Source organism: Trachurus trachurus (genome assembly GCF_905171665.1).
Source record: "Trachurus trachurus genome assembly, chromosome: 4".
Lineage (NCBI taxonomy): Eukaryota > Metazoa > Chordata > Actinopteri > Carangiformes > Carangidae > Trachurus > Trachurus trachurus.
In genome coordinates, this window is record NC_139898.1 from 33,364,032 (window position 1) to 33,390,891 (window position 26,860).

A 26,860-nucleotide genomic window follows, 5' to 3' on the forward strand; every position below is an offset into this window, starting at 1 on the left:
CAGAGTTGTTTTAGAGGGAAATACAGAGACTGATGATGAAAAACTGTCCCTGAAGGCAACGTGCATCAGAGGTTTTGCATGAATTTCCCTCTAAAACAACTCTGTCTGGTAACGTTGTGTTATTATCTCATAGCGTGGCTCTGCTCCGCCGTTCTAAAAACATCTTGCACCGACAATTAAAGGTAACGAACCTACTGCTATGACTATAGGGATTATTATGGCAATGGGCCAATTTGCCAAAATGTTGAACTATCCCTTTAAGGCTCAGTTTCTGAATACAGGCTGTGTGCATTTCTCTGTGGACTGAGGCTTTGATACTTTCACAGTATTAATATAGAAGCTAGAGCTGCTTTATAATCACACTACACATGTTCTGGTTCTGGTTCTCAGAGCTGCGACAGAAAATAATAAATCAGTGTTATAAATATAAATATCATTTATCAAACTTGAATCACCGGCTTCGCTCAGAAAAAAAACACACAAACGTCGACTCTGTGTGATAAATGTCAATGTGTGAGTTTTAGTTTGTTTTTTTTTGTTCATGTTTGGTCGCTCTGAGCCGCCGTAGGAGCTGGAGCAGCACAGAACGGCCTTCTGGGTAATGTTCAGATGAATGTCGAGGTTAAAAAGAGATTTAGAAACATTTATTTTCTGACTGAAAAGTAAAAACTTGTCGCTTCTGTTCTCGGTTTTAAATATCTGATTGATTGATTGATTGATTGATTGATTGATTGATTGATTGATTGATTGATTGATTGATTGATTGATTGATTGATTGATTGATTGGGAGCTGCTTCTGTTTCTTTGTTTCACGTGTTGAAACACAGACGATCCTCCGACCACGAGGCGTCTGGTAATGATGTCACTGAGATGAACCAATGAGATGTGATTATGGATTATTGATTATTGATTATGGCAGATGCTTCATACGAGGAGTTAAAGTCATAAACCTCCGTGTGTGAGAGAGTGTGTGTGTGAACATGAACCATGTTGTTATTGTATTAACCATGAGTCAGCAGCTTCACAGCTGAGTCATGTGACTGAAGGGGGGGTGGGGGGCTTTAACTTTTATCATGGAAATGAATAAAGCAGATTTTTACTATTTACCGACTTATTGATTTTTGTTATCATCACTGCACATTAGAGCTGAGTATCGCTTATTGATTTGATTAAATTCACAAGATATTTCAGTTTTAACACCAGTTTGTCTGCTTATAAAGGAGATTTACACAAAATTAATGTTGCAAATTGTACAGGTTAAACTCTCTAATCAGGTGTATTATTAAAAATATTCATCTTTACTTTAAATTGACCGAAAAAGTTGCATTAATGCACATTTATTTATTTAACATGACCCACTCCAGAAGTAGACAGTGCAACTAAAGGTTTTATGAATCGATATTGGCTCTTTCAAATAAAGATCGATATGAATTGGAAAATCGATATTTTCAACTCAGCCCTACTGCACATTATCAGGGTATCCGCGGGGTCTTGAAAAGTATTAAACGGTGATGAATCAATTTTGGGAAAATTAAGACCCTTAAAAAGTCTTTTCACAACTTTATAAAGTCTTACATTTTGAAGGTGTGTTTTCTGAATTAGCTGTCCAAGAGTTTGAGTTGTAAAAAACATCGTGAAAGTGTGTGAATTTATTCATTTTATTAAAAAACAAAGATGAACCGGTACATAAAAAAAGAAAAGAAGATTGTTGTTTTTGTTTTTTGAGAGTGGAGCAATGTTTTTTTTTTTTTTTAACTCTGCCTTTGATTTATTATCCTATTTTGAATTCTGTTGTATCATAGTGGTCTACAGTCTTTATCACAAACTAAAACTGTTCAGTTAAAAGTGTCACTGGTGTAAATGGTTACAGCTTGAAGTGGTGGTGAGGTACTAAAAAATATTGAGAAGGTCTTGAAAAAGTCTTAAAAAGGTTTTAGAATTAACTTCAAGATTCCTGTATAAACCCTGATTATTCAGTTGTTGTCGTTCTGAGCTCAGACGTCCGTGCTGCCTTCAGGGTCCCCAGGGAAGAAAAAAAACAACAGGCAAAGCAGCGGAGAGAGGGAAATGTATGGAAATCCTGAGGTTGCGGTGACTCTCTGTGGTCGAACCGAGGTGAAGTCACCTGGTCTCCTGCGGCTCCTCGTCCTCCGAGCTTCGACCTTCTCTGAGTCTGTTCATCTGTGACGACGACGTGGAAGTCCAGAGTTCAGGTACAGAACCAGAAAACACCTTGACTGTGTCTTTTTTTAAAACTTTTAAAAACATCCAGAGACTGAACCTCAACATGGAAACGTTCGTCTCAGGATGTCAGTTAAAACAGCAGAAACCAAAGTCCTCAAAGCTTCTCAGCTGGAGGTTGGAATGAGATGTACAGATGAAAATTACATTATTTTAGTCTGTACATCACTTTAAAACTTTGTTAAAGGGATAGTAGCATTTTTTTTAAAGTGGGGTTGTATGATCTCCAAATAGCCCCTAAGTACTTTAATTGCAGTAGAAGACTCTCTGCACTCCTCCTGTTAGCAACGCCAGCCCATAATAGCCCTGCCCAGAGATTTACAACATACAGTGTTGTGAATGGACCCAAAGAAACGGCCTATTTTCACGGCCTAAAAGAGGTTTTACCTGAAAAAAAATACACAGTTCCATTGTTCGCTATAATATAATTTTTTCCAGCCCTTCAAAGTGCAGGAAAAATGCAGTTTTTATTTGGACCTGACCTAAAAATGCTACTATCCCTTTAAGAAAGGTGTTATATTTGCAAAATAACATTTGTTATTTTGCAGCTTTACATTAAAATCTGTAAAATTCTTATTTTTCTTCATCAATCTTATCTCACCATCCCATCATGACGGCACAAACCCAGAATTTTAGACATTTTTGCACTTTAAATAAATATGAAAAACAGTTTTCAGAGCCTTTGCTGTAACACTTTCCTTTATTCACCTTTGAGACGGTTCTACACCTTCATTTGAGTCCAGCTGTGTTGAAGGAAATATTTTGGGCCGTTGGTTCGTATTGATTCAGCGCTCGATTCCATTAGAAAAATATTAACAACTTATAATCGTAGGCCTACCGTTTTTCTGCGATCAATCGACATTAATCATAAATCAAAGAAACAAAAGGAAGTTGATTTAAACTCAGATACTGTTGTTTCAGCAGATTTCCGTCTGTGTCATTTTTAATATAAAGACTGAGTTCATCATTTATAAATCAAGTATTATATCAATAACAGTGTTTTAGGAGACGTCAGTGATCAATGATGTCATTTATTTAGAGTCAGACAGTGATTTGTCCATAGATGGTTATGAAATATAAGAAACTATTTGAACTGCAGCATTAATACGTCTTTATAATTAAATAACTGCTTGTCTTCAAGAATTAATATTTTACTAACAGATTATAGATGAGTTCATTAATCCAAACTGATCGGTGTCACTGTAGGAAGAACGTTTTTGGTAAATAGTAAATGTTCTGTATTGATATAGTGCTGTACTATACCTGCAACGATACCCAAAGCGCTATATTATAATGATTAACTAAAAATAGCAACTGTTTCTTATATTAATCATATTAAATCAATGCTTCTCCTCCTTTTCAGAACAAAACAAAAGTATTTTGGATGATTTTATTGATAAACATGAATTATAGATAGAAACATGATGTAGCTGTTGCTATAGAGACGGTGCCGATGCTTTGTCTCCATCTCAGCTGACTCGGTTGTCCAGGTGACAGTACAGGTACATGGACACGATCATGGCAGCGATCTGAGGAGAAAAACAAGGTGATGTATGTTAATGTTGATGTAGCAGGATGAGGAGGAGGAGGTTTAAAACATGTTTAAATGAAAACAATCTGTTTTATATTCATGAGACGAGTTTGTTTCCGTCAGACTTGATGTCACTCCAACAACACACTCACATCTCTTCTCTGTTCATGTGTTTTCTCCTCTTGTCCACACAAAAATATTACAAATATTACTTTGATAGAAAAATACATGATTCAAATTAGTTATAATTTTGATAACTATATTTCTGAAGTTCATAACAAACCAAACTGCTTAAGAATTGGTCAAAAACTGACTTTCATGCATCGTGTCAGCTGCTCCACTGCCTGTTACTGTAGTGTAGTCTGTAGAACGATCTTCACAGAAAATTCATTCTTCTGTTGCCGTTTTACGACAAACTGCTGATTTTTTGGCATGAAACATGATGTTTTAAGTAGGTTAAGGTCAGATATTTTTCTCATGACACAATTCAATCGGATCACGAAATAGAATTTTGACTCCCGTTCACTTACATGGAGATTTTTTTTTTTTAAAAGGCAGAGAGACTTGTTTCTGCTGTGAGCGCCGAACTCCATAGGATCTGAATGGAAAGTAGACGCTGAGAGCTTCTAACGCGACTTAGAACGTCAGTCATGTAAAAGAGAACGATTTTTTATATAACTTTTTTATTGTCTAGTCTATGTATATACCTTTTATTATTATTATCATTAATATTATTTTGTCATGAATCTGATGAGCAAGCTGTCAATCTGGGTGGGCCTGATCCGCCACAGGGTCAAAGGTTATCTGAGTTTGTGTAGATGAAGATTTTTATCAAAACAATCTGTACAATGTTATTTTTGAATATATACTATATATATTTGTTAAAGCTGTACAGAAAAGAACATTTAATTTGAGCCCACTGTGGGTTATAAAATTAGTGTAATCACTCATCTATCAGACGTTGTAGGCCAAACTTTGTGCAAAATTCTAAAATTCTATTTTTGATTTAATCTGGGATGAAAGTGTGTATTTTTTTTTCCGCATTGGATAATGCAGGCGCACGGATTATACGTCAGCCTGTACACGATTCATCAGCCACTGATATTGGATCCGTCATCCGTCATTCAAACGTCTGAGACACGCACACACACACAGAGCTCGGTCTCGCCCCAAGCTTTGAATATCCCGCCCGCTCGATAACGACCAATCAAATTCGTTTTCCTTACTCGGGTAAACTCGTGTTGCAGCTCGTCACAACTCGGCGCGACAAACAGGACAAACGGCCATTTCTGTACACCTTTAAAAGGCAGAGAGCCTTGTTTCTGCTGTGAGTGCCGAACTCCATGGGATCTGAATGGAAAGTAGACGCAGAGAGCTTCTAACGTGACTTAGAACATCATGTAAAAGAACGATTTTTTATAGAACTTTTTTATTGTCTAGTCTACATACATACGTTTTTAAATGAGCATGAAGTAACAAAAAGAGAGAAAGACTCTAAAATAAAAATGATCACCGTTATTATTATCATTAATATTATTTTGTCATGAAGCTGGTTGGGCCAGATCCGCCACAGGGTCAAAGGTTATCTGAGTTCGTGTAGATGAAGATCTTTATCAAAACAATCTGTACAACGTTATTTTTGTATATATTTTGTGTATATATATATATATATATATATATATATATATATATATATATATATATATATATATATATATATATATATATATATATATATATATATATATATTATAATATTTGTTAATATTATAATAATTTCTAAGGCCTGATTCTCCTCTTTTCTTCTCATTTTTACCTCTACGATCCCGATTCCTGCTGCGATTCCTCCCACGATGTTTGCGTGCTCCTTCAGCGTCTTCAGGATGTGTTCAAAGCAGCCCTGACCAGGAGGAAATCAGAGCTTCAGCCATCAGATGTTAATTCATTCATCAGTTGATCAGAGGTGAGACAGAGTCATAGTTCAGTAAAGTCTCTTTTAGAGTTTATAATGTTGTTCACTCTAGTGGTCGGTGGAGGAACTGCAGCTGTAACTCCTCTCACTCTGTCCAACCTGCTTGTGTCGTGTCGTGTTGTGCGTCTCACCGGCACGGCGCTGCGTTGTGCCTCGTCCGGCCAACAGGGGGCACTGTTGGTCCAGCAGCAGCTCAGCGGGAGACTTCCTCCGTTCTCCTCCTCAAACCTGGAGCCCATGAAGTCGGTGTAGTTGGTGAAGCCACAGCAGTTAAGCTGAGAGATGAAAAGGTAGAAGTTTATATTAAAGCCCCAGTATGTAACTTATTTGTCTTTTTATTATCAAAAATCAAACATGTCTTTCATAAATCCGTATTTCACTGAAGGTGAATCACAGCTGCATACAAATGAAAGCTTTCTGGTTCCTTAGAATGAGTTGTTACAAGTCGTTACAAATACATAAGTGGGCGACGCACCGAACCGAGGCGGCCATGTTGCATCGTGACCGTAGGTAACCACGGAAACGGCCTGTTAAAACTGTCACCACTGTGTAGTGTGAGGAAGGACGGAGGCACTGGTGTTGCATTCAGGTGCAGTCAGGCAGACGGCCGTCGGCAAACCAACCGGATGTCATTTTACTCCACCAGAGAAAGACGGTAAAACAATACCACATCACCATGACAACATGTTGTCACGCCTGTCTGTCTGATGTCTGCCTGATTTCACGTGAATGCAACATCAAGAATACGTTCCGATATGCAACCGCACCGCTAGATGGGGGGAATTCCTACATACTATACCTTTAAAGCTCCTTGATAGATAGGTAGATGTTTGTGTTAAAGGGACAACGAGGAGTTTCTATTTGGTTATAAAGAGTCTCATATTATTGTGGATGAATTACCACTTGTTAATGGTCCATTTTAGATAAATCTATGGTTTTGTCTCTATGGTTATTTTGTTATTATTAGTGGTGGTGGAAATGCTGGGCGAGCCGACCAGCGTTTCTTTACTTTCGGTTTCGTGGCGAGTCATGAGACTTTATGGTGGGAACTACGACGGTATGTGATCGTCTTCCAACCTCTGACTTTAATTCTTGATGAATGAAAACATGAGTCTGTCTTGCACCGGTCAAAGAATTTCACGGTGCGCGGAGGCTCATAAATGTAAAACACTTTGCTTTTCCAAAACTCCTCGTTGTCCCTTTAAAGCTCCTTCAAAATAAAGGTAGATGTTTCTATTAAAGCTCCATACAGTATAAAGGTAGATGTTTGTGTTAAAGCTCCATACAGTAAAGCTCCATACAGTATAAAGGTAGATGTTTGTGTTAAAGCTCCATACAGTATAAAGGTAGATGTTTGTGTTAAAGCTCCATACAGTATAAAGGTAGATGTTTGTGTTAAAGCTCCATACAGTATAAAGGTAGATGTCCATGTGTAGTGTGATAATAAAGCAGCTCTAGGTTCTATATTAATACTGTGAAAGTATCAAAGCCTCAGTCCACAGAGAAATGCACACAGCCTGTATTCAGAAACTGAGCCTTAAAACCAGCCGTCAGGACTTCCTGTCACTTTGTGATGTCACAACTAAGCCCCGCCCCCCTCACCACCACCACCTGTATCTATTAAATCTGTATTTATTCTGGTCTGTACCTCCATCATGGTGGTGTTCCAGATCTTGGTCACCACAGGTTCACTGCCGTATTCCTGCTGCAGAGCCGGAGTCGCCCACGCCTTCAGGATCCCCTCGGCCTGAACACACACACACACACACACACACACACACACACACACACACACACACACACACACACACACACACACACACACACACACACACACACACACACACACACACACACACACACACACACACACACAGATTCATCAGGAATTAAATAAATCTTCTCTCTCAAAGCACCTGGGAAATAAACGGCTTCTGGAAACAAATGGAAATAAATCAAAAAGAAATGGTGGAGGCGTAATTCTCCATTCTTCTACTTCTTTTTCCTCTTCTCCTCTTTTCGCGGTCGTAAACGCTGGGATGGAGGGTGTGTGTGTGTGTGTGTGTGTGTGTGTGTGTGTGTGTTGGGTCATTTACATATATATAGATGCTGCTGATGCTTCAGTCAGAACACTGAGTTTATCCACAGTGTAAAATACAGACGGGTCAGAATTCAGATGGAGGTGTAGAGCACACACACGCACACACACACACACACACACACACACACACACACACACACACACACACACACACACACACACACACACACACACACACACACACACACACACACACACACACACTCCCCTCCCTCCTCCTCTTTCCTTCCTCAGTCTGTTTTTTCCAACCTGATAAATAATCCTGTCGCGTACAGTCACACAAAGACCGAACAGATGAGGAGTGTGTGTGTCTGTGTGTGTGTGTGTGTGTGTGTGTTTACATTAAAGAGAGGAGGAGGAGGAGGGGGAGGGGGTGTAGGAGCTGCCCGAGGGGGGATGCTGGGATACACTCCACAATTAAAAGTGCCCCCCAAGAAGCCGAGAGAGCGGCTGAGATCAGAGGGTTAATTCATCACTGTCACACACACACAGACACACACACACACACACACACACACACACACACACACACACACACACACACACACACACACACACACACACACACACACACACACACACACACACACACACACACACACTCGGCCTTCTGTACATCTATCAACACAGATAAGTGATCAGCTCCCAGAAACAAGATAAAACCCTCCAGCTCCGTGTTATTGATCCGTTTCTGTTCTGTTCAGTGACATCATCAGCTGTCAGCCAATCAGCACACAGATCTGTTGTCAGAGTGGGAGCTCGGTAACCCTTCACCAGAGTGGGCGGAGCTTCAGATGTCCTACATGTCCTGAATGTGCCTTGTGTTCACACCTGAACACGTGTAATCACCTAGGATGGCCGTTAAAGGGATAGTTCAACATTTTAGCAAATTGGCCCATTGTCATAATCGCTATAGTCATAGCAGTAGGTTCGTTACCTTTAATTGTTGTTGGTGCAAGCTATTTTTAGAACGGCGGAGCAGAGCTGTGAGCTGCTCAGAGCTACGCTACGGAGGCTCATTATGGGATTTCTTGGTTTCCCTCATCAAACTCATCAAATACACAATCCAACAACTCCACAACGCTCTGGTGGACAAGTTGTGAGCTGCACATTCACCACGCTATGAGATAATAACACAACGTTACCAGACAGAGTTGTTTTAGAGGGAAATTCATGCAAAACCGCTGATGCGCGTTGCCTTCAGGGACAGTTTTTCATCAACAGTCTCTGTATTTCCCTCGAAAACAACTCTGTGTTATTATCTCATAGCGTGGTGAATGTGCAGGTCACAACTTGTCCACCAGAGCGTTGTGGAGTTGTTGGATTGTGTATTTGATGAGTTTGATGAGGGAAACCAAGACATCCCATGAGCCTCCGTAGCGTAGCTCTGAGCAGCTCACGGCTCTGCTCCGCCGTTCTAAAAATAGCTTGCACCAACAATTAAAGGTAACGAACCTACTGCTATGACTATAGGGATTATGGCAATGGGCCAATTTGCCAAAATGATGAACTATCCCTTTAAGACACCTGGGAACTATTTTAATTTGTGGAAAAAGGGGACAGAATATGTCTCCTTTAAAATATTTTAACTTCTGACGGCGTTGCCATGTACGGTTGCCGTTGACGGCCTTCTCTTGTCATCTAGAATGACACCCGATTCGCCATCGGCCGGATGACATGTGAACGCAGCATCATGATTGGCCGGATGTTTTAGTTTATGTTTCAGCGTGTGCAATAGCCTGGCTGTCATCATAATGAGTTGTTGCAGGTTTTTGTCTTGTGGCCTGAGGCAGATTAATGTGTCAGATCAGCTCTCAGTCATTTACATGTATATATATATATTATATATATATATGTAAATGTATATTAGATGAGTACCGTCCCTCTTCATTATTATTCTATTGTGTTTTTATTGTGTTCTTATCAGAGATGCTGCCACAGTTCAGCCACATCTACACAGTAAATTAGCTCCGAAGCATCTGTGATCCCACACACAGACACACACAGACACACACAGACACACTAAAAAAAAAGGTCACGTCTTTGACCTTTGACCTTCATGAGATAATGCTGCGGTTAGGGCTGAGGTTAGCGAGGATAAAACCTCCTTTTCTGTTGTATTTATCAGGAGCTGGTAGCTCATCTGAAATCCCTGTAATTATTATACCAGAGGCTAAGTGGAAATGGAGTGTGTGTGTGTGTGTGTGTGTGTGTGTGTGTGTGTGTGTGTGTGTGTGTGTGTGTGTGTGTGTGTGTGTGTTGAGGGGGCAGATATATGTAAATAGGCTGTTTTGCATATAAAATGCTTTAGCTTCGATATCCCAGAGTAATAAATTGCTCAAAGTGAGAGAGACAGTCTCTCGGCCCGCGGACGTCACAGTCTCATTAAGCAGCTGAATGTGGAGACGCCACGGAAACCAGAAACCAGTAAAACCACTGAGTCAATGATGGACGTCGCCGTGGTGATGGAGGATTTACATGGAGATAAAACCCAGAGAGGAGGTGAGAGGGTGAGGGAGAGGAGGAAGAAGGAGAGGAGACTTACAAATGAGGAGTAGGCCAGAGCCACGACCGCTGCCGCCACCTCAGCGATGAAGATGATGAGGACGATGGAGAAGAACTGCATGATGGGAAGAGGAGGACGAGACAAAAGTGAAAAAATAAATATCTTTATTTCCTGTTTAAAAACAAAACAAAAAGCTCCTGTCTGTCACAGCGATTCTTTTCTTCCTGTTCTTCAGACAATTAAATATAAAAGTGTAAGCAATCAGACAAAGTGCAGTTTAAGAACACAGGCACTGTTCAATGGATTTCCATTGTTGAACTTTTAAGATGGAACAGAAGACTTAAAGTTAAATTAATTTTGGTTCAGATTGGAGCAGGCAGAGAAGCTGAATGCTTTTTTTCTCGTTTCAGTCCGAACACGAGGATCAGATAAGATAAGAGATAAGATAAGATACAACATATCATTTGATCGTGAGGCATAATGGCTTTTAGTTCTCTGAAGAAAAAGAAAATTGCTGATATCAGAAGCTACCGAGCTCTGAGGGAGAAACTGACTTATTTCTGTAATAGAAACAGAGTTTTACCCTTTAATTTAGAGACCAAATTTCTAACATGCGCTTTGACTCAAAGCTCCCCATCAATAATTAATCCCAGGTGCTTGTAACTGGTGATCAGCTCTAGAGCTTTAGCTTGGACAGTTCTAACTGAGGGGATATTCTCTGGGAGAACAGATTCATTTGAATAGGAATTACTTTGGACTTTTCAGTATTTAAAACCAATTTCAATTTGTCCAGACAAGTCTGCACTGCGTCAGAGGCCGTGTTAGAGCCATTTTGTATATTACACATAAGGTGATAAATATTTAGATTTGTTGTACATTATCCTGATTTGATATATTTGAGGTTATAAGAATGCCTATTAGTTAATAACAACTGCACTCTTCTTATTGGCTGAGATGTGCGTAACGTGATGTGTGCGTATTTTGGTTCAGTTGTGAGTATGGAGACGTGCTCATGGTTATTGCCCCATTTTGGAGTGCTGCACAGTTTTTTTTGTTGTAACTTGAAAAAAGGTTTCAATAAACCCTTGTGAGAAAGAAGAACTGTGGAGTTTTTGTGACTTAAGACACGCGTCAACTACATGCTCGTTTTGAAATAAAAAAGAGACGGAGCCACACTAACATGCTGAGATTTCAATGCTTGTGCAGAATCATCCGCATAAAAATGGTATGAGGCATTTGACCAGTTTAAATGTAGTTTTCACAGCTCCTTTGTAACAGGGACAGGATCCAGACATGAGCCTACTGTCTCATTAAGTAGGGAGCACCTGTAGAAGCTCATTGGTCGGTGCTGGGGCTGAGGACGGTATAGTCTTATTATGAAACATGATGGAGACACAGGACCTGTCAGACTGGACTAAACAGGAACCTGTGACCTCCAGCTTTGTGGAGTGTAATGGAAATTTTTATGTTTATGATGACCCTTGATTGAACTTTGAAGATGTATGTTCATGAACCTTAGATGAATCTTGAAGAAAGCGCAAGTTGCCCTTGTCTGCTGTGCATGAAGCAATATGCAGGTGTTCGACTGGGTTCCGGTTATTTTGTGATGTTTACGCTTAAGCAAGCAGTTGTCTCCTTATTCAAAATCACAGTGAGATGTCAATGAGATGTCAACATGCTGAGGTGTGAAAAAACCACAACAAACCCTCAGTTACAGACAACCACAAGCTTCCTGCCTTTACATATAAGATGATTTTATAATAACCCAAAGATATGTCAAAAGCGCTGAGTGCAAACTTGTACTAGGTTATGCAAACTTATTCTGCAAGAATGCAATAATGTTATTGGACCATGTATGATGCCGCCTCCGAGGAGGAGCACATGGCTCCTTCTCGCTCTTGTGCCTATGTAACCTGATGTAACCAAATCTGTGTGCACTCTCGTACAGACTTTTGTGTGTATGACAGTCCACCTCTTGCAAGATAAAAATAAAGTACTTAAAGTGAAACCTCATTTTGCTGGACTTATTTTCTCTCTCCACAACAGGAGAAATCTACTGTGTGTGCGTTTTGTTTTGAAGATGATGATGAGGTGCCGTGTGAGGATGAAGAAGAACCCACCGTGAGCAGCAGACACTTGCTCTCCTTGTGCGCTGCGCAGCATCCCAGCAGCCCCAGCAGCAGCAGCACGGCCCCCACCGCGATGCAGAAGAAGCCCACGTTGACGAACTGCATCCCCTGACTGGAGAACGGGCCCAGCAGCTGCAGGAAGGAGCCCCCGTCCACGCTCACCCAGATGCCCATGGCCAGCAGCGTCAGCCCCCCCAGCTGCAACACAAGGAGAACCAGGAGAACAGGATGAGGGGATCGAACATGGGATCAACTGAGGCCCTGTGGCGTCACAAAGTGGGACAGGAGGTAATCCACACTTCACCACAGACAGGGACACGTCAATCAAGAGCTGCCTCAGTCCGGAGGCAAGACGGACGATATGGAGACAGCAGCTCCATCACCTCCTCCTTCCTCCTCCTCTTCCTCTTCATTCCTCCTCTTCCTCCTCCTCCTCCTCCTCCCTCCATTCACAGAGGAGTTTACTTTGTGAGGCAGAGCTGCAGCCTCAGGCCTCACGTCATGTGTCTGAGCTAGTACGCTGGAGCTCTGCCTCCTTTACTCCACCAACTTTACACTTTACTAACACTTTTTACTTTACTAACCCCACCTTTATACTTTATCATCACCATCTTTACACTTAACCAACACCACCTTACTCTTTGCCAACACTAACTTTACACATTATTTACCACCTTTACACTTTACCAACATCACCTTTAACGTTACCAAAACCACCTTTACTCATTACAAAACCGACTTTATACGTTCCCAACTTTACACTTTACCAACACCAACTTTACACTTTAGCAACGCTAACTTTACACTTTACCAACACTAACTTTACACTTTACCAACACTAACTTTACACTTTAGCAACGCTAACTTTACACTTTACCAACACTAACTTTACACTTTACCAACACTAACTTTACACTTTAGCAACGCTAACTTTACACTTTACCAACACTAACTTTACACTTTACCAACACTAACTTTACACTTTAGCTACGCTAATTTTACACTTTAGCAACAATAGCTTTACATTTTACCAACACTAACTTTACACTTTAGCATCGCTAACTTTACACTTTACCAACATCACCTGTACACTTTACCAACACTAACTTTACACTTTAGCATCGCTAACTTTACACTTTACCAACATCACCTTTACTCGTTACCAAAACCACCTTCACACTTTACCAACTTAACCAACTTTACACTTAACCAACACCACCTTAAGACTTTGCCAACACCACCTTTAACGTTAGGCCTACCTAAACCACCTTTACTTGTTACCAAAACACTTACACTTTATCAACACTAACTTTACACTTTGCCATTGTAAACTTTACACTTTGGCAGCACAAACTTTACATTTTATCACCACCTTTACACTTTATCAACACAAACTTTACACTTTAGCAGCACCACTCTTACACCCCAACGCTGATGCGACGCAGTGTAACAGACAGAAATCTTGTTTTCAGTTTAGTGAAGGTGGATGAGCCAGAGGTCAGATGGAGGAGCTCCTCCTGCTCCTCCTGCTCCTTCAGGACGACTCACTGATCCTCTGGTTCAAGTCTTTGTCGAACTCTTCCTGTCAATGGACAATGGACAGAAAACTGAACTCTGTGGAACTGGTCCAACCTGCTGCCAACAAACCAACAAACTGTGTCACATGTTTCATATTTCAGACTGATCCACCTGCATTATCTCCTCAGCCCCCCACCCCTGACTCCCCTCCTCCTCCCTCCTCCTCCTCCTCCTCCTCCTCCTCCTCCTACAGTGATTTCATCTTCTTCTGCAGAAACCATGTTTGAAACCTGATATTGTCTGTCAGACTCTATCAGTCGCTGCAGCCCCCACTATGTCAGAGGCCGACGTCTCCCATGTGGGGATCAACCCCCTCCATCTTCTCTTTGTCTCCCTGCTCCTCCACCTATCTTCTCCCGTCTCTCTCTCTCTCTCTCTCCGTCATGACTCCAGCAGCTAAACGCGATGTGACAGACATATTCCCGTCTACCTCCACGTCGGCCTGCATCAGGCCTCAGCTGCTTTAATTACAGCCGGCACGCTGGAGGAGGAAGCTCATGGTGCTGGAGGAGGAGGAGGTGATGCTGCAGCACCGTGAGCAGGTGGAGGCTCTGTCACTCAGGGGCATTTCTAGACACTCTGGAGGCCCCAGGCAAGAGGCCCCCAGCCCCCAACCGGGACCACAAACATTAACTGTTAATGAATCCAAAAATCCCAAACTATTGATGATTCAATTCTGCATACTACCGTATTTTCCTATATGCAACTATATGTCGCACCGGAGTATTAGTCGCATCTGTCAAAAAATACGTCATGAAGAGGAAAAAAACATATATAAGTCACACCGGTTTATAAATCGCATTTATTTTTCACACATTTAATTAATAGCCGGGACTTATATAATGGCCGGGGCTTTGTTTACACGGCCGGGTCCAAAAAGAAAAAAAAGAAAAAAGAAAAACAACTCCGTCGCCTGGAGCAAACTGACGAGGATACGATCAGAAAGTCTTCGTGGACTGTCTGTGAAGACTGACGGGAGTGAAGCCGACCTCTCCTCTGGGTCTCTGCTCCGTGTCCGTAGCCCGGTCGGGACCGGAGCAGAGACCGAAGACGGACCGCAGAACACGCTGTGAAAATACTCTGAATTGACTGGGAGTGAAGCGCTACGGTGCAATGGAGACAGGTCCGACAGTGCAGCCATACATCTATGAGGAGAACAGCACGTGAGGAAGATGTAGAGGAGCTACTGAATGAGGAGGGATTTAGAAATAAAAGCCTCCCTTCCCTCTTGTGGTCATAGCGTAGGCTATATTTTTGATATATAAGTCGCTTCTGAATATAGGTCGCATGACCAGCCAAACTACAAAAAAAAACGCGACTTATAGTCCAGAAAATACGGTATGCCAATGCAGTCTACCTTGGCTACGTTGGTCCAAAGTGCAAAAACATAGAGGGTTTTTACAAAACGGCTCTTAAATTGTATGACGGTTACATTTTTTCGGACTATATTTTTTCCTGTTGTTTTGCGTCCAAGTCACGTGACTCTCAAGTTTCTGGTCGTGACAACAAACAACATAGCAAATATTTCAGTTTTAGTGGAAAAATCAATATTTTGAGGTAGCCTGGCTAATCTATGATAACCATGACTAATAACAAAAATGTGCACACGTAAATAGTAATGTTTCTCCAATCATTGGTTTTATAGATTTTACAAACATCAGATTAGTCTAAACAGCGATATAGTGACATGACAAACTAGATAGGCTACAGTATATAGGCTAGCGAAACTCTCGTCCGTCACTATTGTTCGAATGGAAGTAGTTGTAAACAACGGGGAGATTTGTCCTATTGCCTGGGCTTCCTGCCCTGTTGCAACGCCTCTGCTGTCACTTCAACGCCCACGTGTTCAAAAACCACAGAAACTAAATCAGGTTTTTTTTTGACAGAGAGAGAGCAGATGGAAATCCATCCCATCAGGGTCAGAGGAGACGGGATGGATAACAGGCTGCAGGATGGGAGGCCACGGACCCTGGGGGGGGGGGGGGGGGTGAATGGAGAGAGGAGATAGGAAGATGCCTCCCCTCCACCTCCATATTCTTCTCTCCGATTGAAATGGAATTGGTTTGGTTCTCTGAAAAGACTCGAATGAAAGAGACACGAGCCGAGTATGAAACCGTCTCCATGGGTCACATGACCTGATGAAGGCCAGACACCGAGGAGGAGGAGGAGGAGGAGGAGGAGGAGGAGGAGGATGAAGACGACGCTAGACCTCAGCCCTCCTCTCATCATCATCATCATCTTCATCATCATCTTCATCACCTCTCACTAATTGTGCCAAAGTGTGTGTGTTTTGTGTGCTTCTACATGTTTTGTTTGTTTATATTGCAAAGTTCACATATGAGTGTAAATAAATAATTGATTTGTTTGGATAAATAGTTGATTAAAATAGGCAAAAGATTAGTACAATTCATTTGATTTAATTCATGATAAGTTAAAAAGAATTTTTTGTAACCTTTGTTACTGTTGCTTTAAGAAGACAGAGGCAGTTGAGGCTTGGCTAGGAATGAGCCACACAGTTTTCTTACCGTAGTGCTTTTCTTGAATGAGAAACTTTGATTTTGGATTACTCCTGTAATTGGATACTTTGGAAAACAAGGAATAAATACATTCTTTCTAATCTATTTACACCGGAGTCCTGTGGACATTTTTTCCATGCAGTAAAGGTGCACGAGTCAAGTTAACCCGGGCTAAAAGCTTCAACTCCCACACTAATTGTGGATGTTTTCAGGTCATTTGCAGCTTCACTGTTTCTGCTTCATTTGACTCTTTTCACTTGTTCATTCGTATTTTCATGTTTTTATTTGTCCGTCTGCTGCTGAGTGGTTAAAGCACATCCCATGTTGGTATTGTCCAAAGCAGAGATCGCTGGTTCAAATCCCGTCTGTCTCTTTCTGTCTTCCCATGTCCATGTCTATAAGTATAAACCGCTGTTCAGTTCCTTCTCCACATAGATTGGATCTTTAACTTTAACTGTTTCCTTCTAAATGAAATGGACAGATGTGGCTCCACGTGGGGAAAATGATGAGTCCAGGAGGATTCAGCTGCGAAGGTTCGCTCATAATTAAGACAGAAATTAATTTAACAGGCTAAAAGTTAATGAGATGTAAAACTGCAGCAGCACACACAAACACACACATGTACACAAACACACACACACAAGGTTTACTCACAAAGATGAGCAGGTTGAAGATGACCATCATCAGTTTGACAAATGTGAAGCAGCCCATTTTGATCTGGAAGAAAGAAAACAGAAATTCAGTTCAACCTCAGCTGACACACACACACTTAAAGGGATCGTTCAACATTTTGGCAAATTGGAACATTGCCGTTACCTTTAATTGTCGGTGTAAGCTATTTTTTAGAACGGCTAATGGGATTTCTTGGTTTCCCTCATCAAACTCATCAAATACACAATCCAACAACTCCACAACGCTCTGGTGGACAAGTTGTGACCTGCACATTCTCCACGCTATGAGATAATAACACAATGTTACCAGACAGAGTTGTTTTAGAGGGAAATTCATGCAAAACAGCTGATGCGCGCTGCCTTCAGGGACAGTTTTTCATCAAGCTGTCTCTGTATTTCCCTCTAAAACAGCTCACGGCTCTGCTCCGCCGTTCTAAAAATAGCTTGCACCAACAACAATTAAAGGTAATGAACCTATACTGTTATATAGACTATAGTGATTACGGCAATGGACCAATTTGCCAAAAATGAAATTGAACTATCCCTTTAATGACGTGTTAACAATAAAAGGGAGGAGTCTTACCTGTGTGTATCTCTGTGTCTCTTTATGTCTGGAGTTGTTGATCAGATTGAATCCAACAGAAAAAGTCAGGATTCACTGTAACGGACGTACCTGTATCACCTGTGGCTCCAACTGACTAAATATCTGCTACAGCCCGTTGTGGACAGAGGAGGAGTAGGAGGAGGAGGAGGAGGAGGAAGAGGAGGAGGAGGAGGGTCAGAGACAGAAATCTGAGGAGGAGGTCGGTCTCTGGTCTCTCCTGGGGCGGCAGGTGGAGCAGTGGGCGTGGTCACAGAGGAAACAGGTGAGTGTGGCCCAGCTACACTATGCAGGACTATGCACATTATGTAATCTAAATGTAATTGAGGATGAACTGCATTTTTTGTGTTTCATTGTCCGTTATATGACGAAGCCAGAACAGGCAGTTTTTGGTTCAGAAATTTGCAAAATGTGAAGCCTGAGTTGTTTTGGGCTGCTGATGATGAGGTAAAGTTGGAATGGTTTGGATTGGATTGTACTTTATTGTCCCGAAGGGAAGTTTGTTTTGGGCTCGGAGCCACTGCATACACAAGACAATACATACAAGACATCCATACAAAATACTTTCACACCTTTAACACGCATTCAAAACAGTGAAGGGTGCTTCCACTCTATTACAAATAGGTCAGTAAAAACAGTCTGTAGAACTGATCAGATCAGCAGCTCTTTAAGTTAAAGTCCTATGTGCGCTGTGGTTCAACAGAGAAAAACTAAACCAATGGAATAAAACCAACAATACATAAATAAACTAGAGTGCTACATTACATATAAAAAAGAATTATATGATCAAAGTGAAATAATAAAAGTAATAAAACAGTAAAACTAAACAAAAAAAAAAAGTAGGTAAAAACCGGTCGAATTAGTAAAAAACTTACAGTTCTGCCATTAAGTGCTGCTACAGTACTTATTGTTTAGTGTTTTAATGGCGGAAGGGATAAATGAGTTCTTATATCTATTCAATATACTTTTGGGGACTGTGAGCCTTCGTCCTGAGGGCAGCACATCAAACTCTGGGTTGAGGATGTGTGTCGGGCCGTTAAAAATCTTTTGTGCTTCTCAGAAAAGAAGTCTTTATTACACTTTCATAAAAAGTGCCTGGTCAAAAAGAAAAAGTGAATTATTTATGTGAATTCCATGTGGTTTTTGTTTTTGTTTTGTTTTGTCTGTGCTCTGATGATTTTGTTTGGTGTCTAAATATGATGATAATGTGTCTTGTATAAGCCCTGATAGGCTGCATGGCGCCTTAATTGGTGCATGACACTTAATGTTGTACAAAAAGTTTACACACCTGTTCCCTAAAACTGTGAACAAGTAACAACACTTCAAACCACTTTAAAAGATCATATTTTTTTAATTTTACAATCTTATATGTTTTCATTGACAACATGGATAAAATTTAGATTATTATAGTTTTTTTAAAATATATTTCTACATACATAAGAGTAAAGTGATTTAGATAACATGATTACAACAGCAGAGTAAACATTAAATCATTCGTTCCCTAAAACTGTGAAAAAGTAACAACACTTCAACCCACTTTAAAATTTTTTTACAATCTTATATTTTATATTTTTTCATTGACAACATGGATAATCTTTGGTTTTTTTTAAATATATTTCTCCATGAATAAGAGTAAAGTGATTTAGATAACATGATTACAACAACAGAGTAAACATTAAATCATCCAATTTATATTCACAGCAACACAAACATCTGGCAGAGGATTAATATGATCAATAATCTTTGATAGACATTTTACACATGCTGATATTTTCCACATCCATAATATAATCCACATGTTAAGTGCCGATAACAATAAAGTAATACAGTTTCATCATCAAACAAAAATAATCTAATCCAGAAGTAGAAAATTAACCAACAAAACCAGAGAAAACCCAAGAAAAACCATCACAGTCTGTATCAGTGCAGACAAACCTACACATACAGTCGACTGCAGCATCATGGATGAATCTCACTAAACACTCCTGTTTACTTGAGCTCACACAACTCAGCTGAACCCATAACGTAGAGTCCAGGATGTAGAGGCTGAGTGAAGGTGGTCTGGACTCTGTGGAGGAGAGTCATGGTTTCAGTGACGCTGTAGAAAGACAGAGTACCTGCCCTGTGATCCAGGTACACTCCTATTCTGGAGGACTCAGGGCCTGAGACGGAGGTAGTTTTATTGTTATGTCTGAATGTATAACTACCACTGTAGCGTCGTAATGACCAGGATTTGTCATTGAGTCCAAATACACATTTAGACCCTGACCCTGTTCTCTGGATGTTCTTGTAGGAAACTGCTATTAAAACGTGACCACTCCACTTCACCTCCCAGTAACAACGTCCTGTCAGACCCTCTGGACTCAGGACCTGACAACATCCAGTGAATCTGTCTGGATGACTTGGATATGACTGGTCCACACTCGTGAAAGTTACTTTTCTGTTCCTGTCACTCAATGACAACCATGTGTATGCTGTGTTTGAATCCAAAATGATTTGTTTTGAATATCTCAAGAACTCAGCTCTGGTCTGAGGTTGTCTCTGCAGCGGTAAAACTTCCACCTTTGACCACTCCTCATTGAGAACAGCCTGCAGTTTATCTCTGGCCTCTGACACTGCTGCTGTCACTTCCTCAAAATGTGGTCGCTTGACGGTGGGTAACTGCGTTGCTTCACCCAGATGTGGCAGAGAGGGGTAGTTGTTTAGGAAATGGAGGTGGTCCTCTGTGATTGACAGCTGCTCCAGACCAGAGTCTTTCCTCCTCAGCTCAGTGATCTCCTGCTGCAGCTTCTCCTCCAGCTCTTTGACTCGACTCACTTCAGTTTCCTGTTGAGATCTGATCTGCTGCTTCACCTCAGACCTTCTCTTCTCAATGAGTTGGATCAAGTGGGTGAAGGTCTTCTCACTGTTACTAACAGCTTCATCAGCAGAGAGGTTGATGGCCTCCGCCTCCTGTTGAAGCACCTTCACATCTTTCTCTCTGTCCTGGATTCTCTGTTGGATCTTGTGACGACTCAGCCCGAGCTCCTTCTGTTTCTCAGCCCTTTCTGCTACAGCTGTGACTGCGTCGTGGCCTTTGTGTTCATCCATGGAGCAGAGATGACAGATACACTGCTGATCGGTGCGGCAGAAAATCTTCATCACCTCATTATGGCGAGGGCAGATGTTCTCCAGAAGTTTAGAAGAGGCTTGGACCAGCGTGTGTTTCTTCAGTGGAGCTACGTCGTAGTGAGGCTGAAGGTGCTGCTCACAGTAAGAGGCCGTACACACCAGACAGGACTTGACGGCTTTCAGCTTCCTCCCAGTGCAGTAATCACAGGCCACGTCTCCAGGTCCAGCGTAGGAGTGATCAGGTGAAGCAGCTTTCAGTCCTACCTTCTTCAGTTCCTCCACTAACTCTGCTAACATGGTGCTTTTCACCAGGGCTGGCCTCGGTGTGAAGCTCTGTCTGCACTGAGGGCAGCTGCATGTGTTCTTCTGATCATCTTCACCCCAGTAGTTTTTAATACAGCTCATACAGTAGCTGTGTCCACAGGGAATAGTCACCGGCTCCTTTAGAAGATCCAGACAGATGGAACAGCTCAGTTTGTCTCGATCCAGCTGAAACATTTGCTGCGCCATCCCTTCTCTACAACCGTCGTCAGTGAAGTCAGTAAGTTTCACTTTCTGTTTCCAGGAATAGAGCTGTTCTCTGAGCCACACAAGCTCTGACACGTCACTGGTTTCCTCCCCTGTGTAAAGAGGAGGGTGTGTGAGAGGGGAGGGAACAGTGAACAGGCTGAACTCTGATAGGAGGATGCCAATTTCCGTCCGGAGTCCCATAAACATAAAAACAGTTCAATGACAGTACACATTACACATAATACCTTATGTAGACAACACAAAAAGGCAACTAAGACAATGAAGAACATCTTGACAAACACATTCCACAGGTAGAGGGACCATAAGAGTTTTGTTCTCGGAGATAAAGTGCATAAGTGCTGCGTTAAAAGTGACAAGTGCTAAAATGCAAGAGTGCATAGCTACCAGGTTTTATTGCACAATGCCCTATAAAATCATTTATCTAAAGTGCCAGATAGTATTGCACAAGGCCCTAGAGTGCACATCAGTTTAAAGTGCCAGCTTGTATTGCACGATGCCCAACACCCAGTTGCACAAGCAGAAGTGTGTAGATATTGCACAAAATGTAATACACAATTGTATCATGTAAGTACTACTAAAACCAAAATGACATACACAAAAATATTGTGTACAATTGACTGAAAAGTAAAAACTCAAAAGGTGCCCCGGCAGTTGTTATAGTATACAGGTTGCAGGTGGTCGCATGTCTGGTGTAGAATGTGTTTTATAGAAGAGAAACACACATTTCAGGACTTGTATCATCAGAACAGACATTTCTCTGATTTTCAGCCTCCTTTCATATTTACAGTTTTTCTCAGTTGGTTTGGCTCATTTCTCTAAACGCCGATGATGCTGACATGTTTTGGAGAGAACAACCATTAGACTGAGAATCAACAATCAGTTTAGATCAATAAGATCTATTCACCTGGACATTGTGGTACTGCAGCTACCAGTTGTTAATCATTTACAAAGATGTACAAAGACATTTACAATTTGATGACATTAATGGGAAATACAATTCTGTTTTGAACATTTGCCAAGTGGTTTGGAGGTTTGTCCCTGTTGTTTTGAGAATGTCATTTCTGTTTTGAAAAATGAACCAAACCAATGGAGAAAAACTGCAAAGCAAATGATTTTTGAGATTGATTTTTTTTTTTAAAGAATGAGACGTTTGCTGTTCAAATGGTGACTGAGATGATTTATTTAATGTTGTACAAAAAGTTTACACACCTGTTCCCTAAAACTGTGACCAAGTAACAACACTTCAACCCACTTTAAAAGATCATATTTTTTAAATTTTACAATTTTATATTTTTTTCATTGACAACATGGATAAAATTCAGATTATTATAGTTTTTTTTATATATATTTCTCCATAAATAAGAGTAAAGTGATTTAGATAACATGATTACAACAGCAGAGTAAACATTAAATCATCCAAGTTATATTCATAGTGACACAAACATCTGGCAGAGGATTAATATGATCAATAATCTTTGATAGACATTTTTCACATGCTGATATTTTCCACATCCATAATATAATCCACATGTTAAGTGCCGATAACAATAAAGTAATAAAGTTTCATCATCAAACAAAAATAATCTAATCCAGAAGTAGAAAATTAACCAACAAAACCAGAGAAAACCCAAGAAAAACCATCACAGTCTGTATCAGTGCAGACAAACCTACACATACAGTCGACTGCAGCATCATGATGAATCTCACTAAACACTCCTGTTTACTTGAGCTCACACAACTCAACTGTGCCTAAACAAACGTAGAATCCAGGATGTAGAGGCTGAGTGAAGGTGGTCTGGACTCTGTGGAGGAGAGTCATGGTTTCAGTGACGCTGTAGAAAGACAGAGTACCTGCCCTGTGATCCAGGTACACTCCTATTCTGGAGGACCGAGGGCCTGAGATGGAGGTATTATTACTGTTATGTCTGAATCTATAACCAACACTGTAGCATTGTAATGCCCAGGATTTGTCATTGTATCCAAATACACATTCAGTCCATGTCCCTGTTCTCTGGATGTTCTTGTAGGAAACTGCTATTAAAATTTCACCACTCCACTTCACCTCCCAGTAACAACGTCCTGTCAGACCCTCTGGACTCAGGACCTGGTAACATCCAGTGAATCTGTCTGGATGACTTGGATATGACTGGTCCACACTCATGTAAGTTACTTTTCTGTTCCTGTCACTCAATGACAAACGTGTGTGTGCTGTGTTTGAATCCAAAATGATTTGTTTTGAATATCTCAAGAACTCAGCTCTGGTCTGAGGTTCTCTCTGCAGCGGTAAAACTTCCACCTTTGACCACTCCTCACCGAGAACAGCCTGCAGTTTATCTCTGGCCTTTGACACTGCTGCCGTCACTTCCTCAAAATGTGGTCGCTTGACGGTGGGTAACTGCGTTGCTTCACCCAGATGTGGCAGAGAGGGGTAGTTGTTTAGGAAATGGAGGTGGTCCTCTGTGATTGACAGCTGCTCCAGACCAGAGTCTTTCCTCCTCAGCTCAGTGATCTCCTGCTGCAGCTTCTCCTCCAGCTCTTTGACTCGACTCACTTCAGTTTCCTGTTGAGATCTGATCTGCTGCTTCACCTCAGACTATCTCTTCTCAATGAGTTGGATCAAGTGGGTGAAGGTCTTCTCACTGTTACTAACAGCTTCATCAGCAGAGAGGTTGATGGCCTCCGCCTCCTGTTGAAGCACCTTCACATCTTTCTCTCTGTCCTGGATTCTCTGTTGGATCTTGTGACGACTCAGCCCGAGCTCCTTCTGTTTCTCAGCCCTTTCTGCTACAGCTGTGACTGCGTCGTGGCCTTTGTGTTCGTCCATGGAGCAGAGATGACAGATACACTGCTGATCGGTGCGGCAGAAAATCTTCATCACCTCGTTATGGCGAGGGCAGATGTTCTCCAGAAGTTTAGAAGAGGCTTGGACCAGCGTGTGTTTCTTCAGTGGAGCTACGTCGTAGTGAGGCTGAAGGTGCTGCTCACAGTAAGAGGCCGTACACACCAGACAGGACTTGACGGCTTTCAGCTTCCTCCCAGTGCAGTAGTCACAGGCCACGTCTCCAGGTCCAGCGTAGGAGTGATCAGGTGAAGCAGCTTTCAGTCCTACCTTCTTCAGTTCCTCCACTAACTCTGCAAACATGGTGTTTTTCACCAGGGCTGGCCTCGGTGTGAAGCTCTGTCTGCACTGAGGGCAGCTGCATGTGTTCTTCTGATCATCTTCACCCCAGTAGTTTTTAATACAGCTCATACAGTAGCTGTGTCCACAGGGAATAGTCACCGGCTCCTTTAGAAGATCCAGACAGATGGAACAGCTCAGTTTGTCTCCATCCAGCTGAAACATTTGCTGCGCCATCTCTCCTCTACAGCCGTCGTCAGTGAAGTCAATAAGTTTCACTTTCTGTTTCCAGGAAAAGAGCTGTTCTCTGAGCCACACAAGCTCTGACACGTCACTGGTTTCCTCCCCTGTGTAAAGAGGAGGGTGTGTGAGAGGGGAGGGAACAGTGAACAGGCTGAACTCTGATAGCAGGAGGAGGAGGGAGAGGTCGTCAGGCTGGTTTGTGTCAGGAAGAGGAACAGGGCGTCATGACTCTGTTGTGTTCCTTGTCTGTCTTGTCTTAGTGTTATGTCCTTTTATGGGTCCCTCTTTAGTTATGTTTAGTTCCTGTTTTATTTTGAAGTTCTGTGTTGTGTCATGGTCTGTGTATTTGTCCTAGTTGAGTTCCTGTTTTATTTTGAAGTCCTTGTCCTGTCTTCCTGTGTGCTCCCTGCCCTTGATTACCGAATGTGTCTCACCTGTCTGATTGCACCACCTGTGTCTTGTTTCCTCGTGTGTATATAACCTCTGTGTTCTCCCTTATCTCATGTCGGTTCATTTGTCACTTGTCCTAGTGATTCCATGGTGTGTTTCCTGTGTTCCTGTTTCGTGTCGAGCCTGGTAAATAAAGCCTTTTGTTCTTCAAGTCTGCATTTGGGTCCTGCATCCCTGAAAATCCTGACACAGTGAGTCAGAATATTAACTTTACTTTATCTGTTTATTCGGATGGGACAGTGCACATTAATGGATAAAAACATGTAAATGTGCCGGATTATAGCAAGATGCTAGTTTCCGTCCGGAGTCCCATAAACATAAAAACAGTTCAATGACAGTACACATTACACATAATAATGTAGACAACACAAAAAGACAAAAAGGCGACTATGACAATGTAGAACACATTGACAAACACATTCCACAGGTAGAGGCACCATAAGAGTTTCATTCTGGGAGATAAAGTGCATAAGTGCTGTGTTAAAGTGACAAGTGCTAAAGTGCAAGAGTGCATAGGTACCAGGTTTTATTGCACGATTCCCTATAAGAGTATAAGTGCCAGATAGTATTGCACAATGCCCATTACACCCAGTTGCACAAGCAGAAGTGTGTAGATATTGCACAAAATGTAATATGTAAGTACTACTAAAACCAAAATGACATACACAAAAATATTGTGTACAATTGACTGAAAAGTAAAAACTCAAAAGGTGCCCCGGCTGTTGTTATAGTATACAGGTTACAGGTGGTCGCATGTCTGGTGTAGAATGTGTTTTATAGAAGAGAAACACACATTTCAGGACTTGTATCATCAGAACAGACATTTCTGTGATTTTCAACTTCCTTTCATATTTACAGTTTTTCTCAGTTGGTTTGTCTCATTTCTCTAAACGCTGCTAGTGATGATGCTGACATGTTTTGGAGAGAACAACCATTAGACTGAGAATCAACAATCAGTTTAGATCAATAAGATATTCACCTGGACATTGTGCTACTGCAGCTACCTGGACTTAATCATTTACAAAGATGTATTAAGACATTTGCAATTTGATGAAATAAACGAGAAATACAATTCTGTTGTGAACATTTGCCAAGTGGTTTGGAGGTTTGTCCCTGTTGTTTTGAGAATGTAATTTCTGTTTCATAAATTGAGCCAAAATGGAGAAAACTGTAAAGCAAATGATTGTTGAGATTGATTTTTAAAAAGAATGAGACGTTTGCTGTTCAAATGGTGACTGAGATGATTTATTTAATGTTGTACAAAAAGTTTACACACCTGTTCCCTAAAACTGTGACCAAGTAACAACACTTCAACCCACTTTAAAAGATCATATTTTTTAAATTTTACAATCTTATATTTTTTCATTGACAACATGGATAAAATTAAGATTATAGTTTTTTATATATATTTCTCCCTGAATAAGAGTAAAGTGATTTAGATAACATGATTACAACAGCAGAGTAAACATTAAATCATCCAAGTTATATTCACAGTGACACAAACATCTGGCAGAGGATTAATATGATCAATAATCTTTGATAGACATTTTCCACATGCTGA

At 41.2% G+C, this 26,860-nt stretch overlaps 2 protein-coding genes and 1 pseudogene across 3 annotated transcripts; all 3 read right to left on the reverse strand.

Annotated features, from left to right (window-relative positions):
* Positions 1 to 3,710: 3,710 nt before the first annotated feature.
* On the reverse strand, positions 3,711 to 17,288 carry tspan1 (tetraspanin 1; the record flags this gene model as incomplete). Its single annotated transcript, XM_083969874.1, has 7 exons — positions 17,229 to 17,288; positions 12,472 to 12,678; positions 10,391 to 10,465; positions 7,393 to 7,491; positions 5,876 to 6,019; positions 5,589 to 5,672; positions 3,711 to 3,770 (listed from the first exon to the last, which is right to left on the reverse strand). The coding sequence occupies exons 1-7, from the start codon at positions 17,283 to 17,285 to the stop codon at positions 3,711 to 3,713; spliced, it is 726 nt and encodes a 241-aa protein (XP_083826000.1). The 5' UTR covers positions 17,286 to 17,288.
* Positions 17,289 to 19,835: 2,547 nt separating this feature from the next.
* On the reverse strand, positions 19,836 to 21,467 carry LOC310985383 (E3 ubiquitin/ISG15 ligase TRIM25-like; the record flags this gene model as incomplete). Its single annotated transcript, XM_083970958.1, has 1 exon — positions 19,836 to 21,467. The coding sequence occupies one exon, from the start codon at positions 21,465 to 21,467 to the stop codon at positions 19,836 to 19,838; it is 1,632 nt and encodes a 543-aa protein (XP_083827084.1).
* A 1,741-nt stretch (positions 21,468 to 23,208) lies between these two features.
* Positions 23,209 to 24,843, reverse strand: LOC310985384 (E3 ubiquitin/ISG15 ligase TRIM25-like; annotated as a pseudogene). Its single transcript has one exon. The product of its transcript is annotated as an E3 ubiquitin/ISG15 ligase TRIM25-like (transcript).
* Positions 24,844 to 26,860: the final 2,017 nt, after the last annotated feature.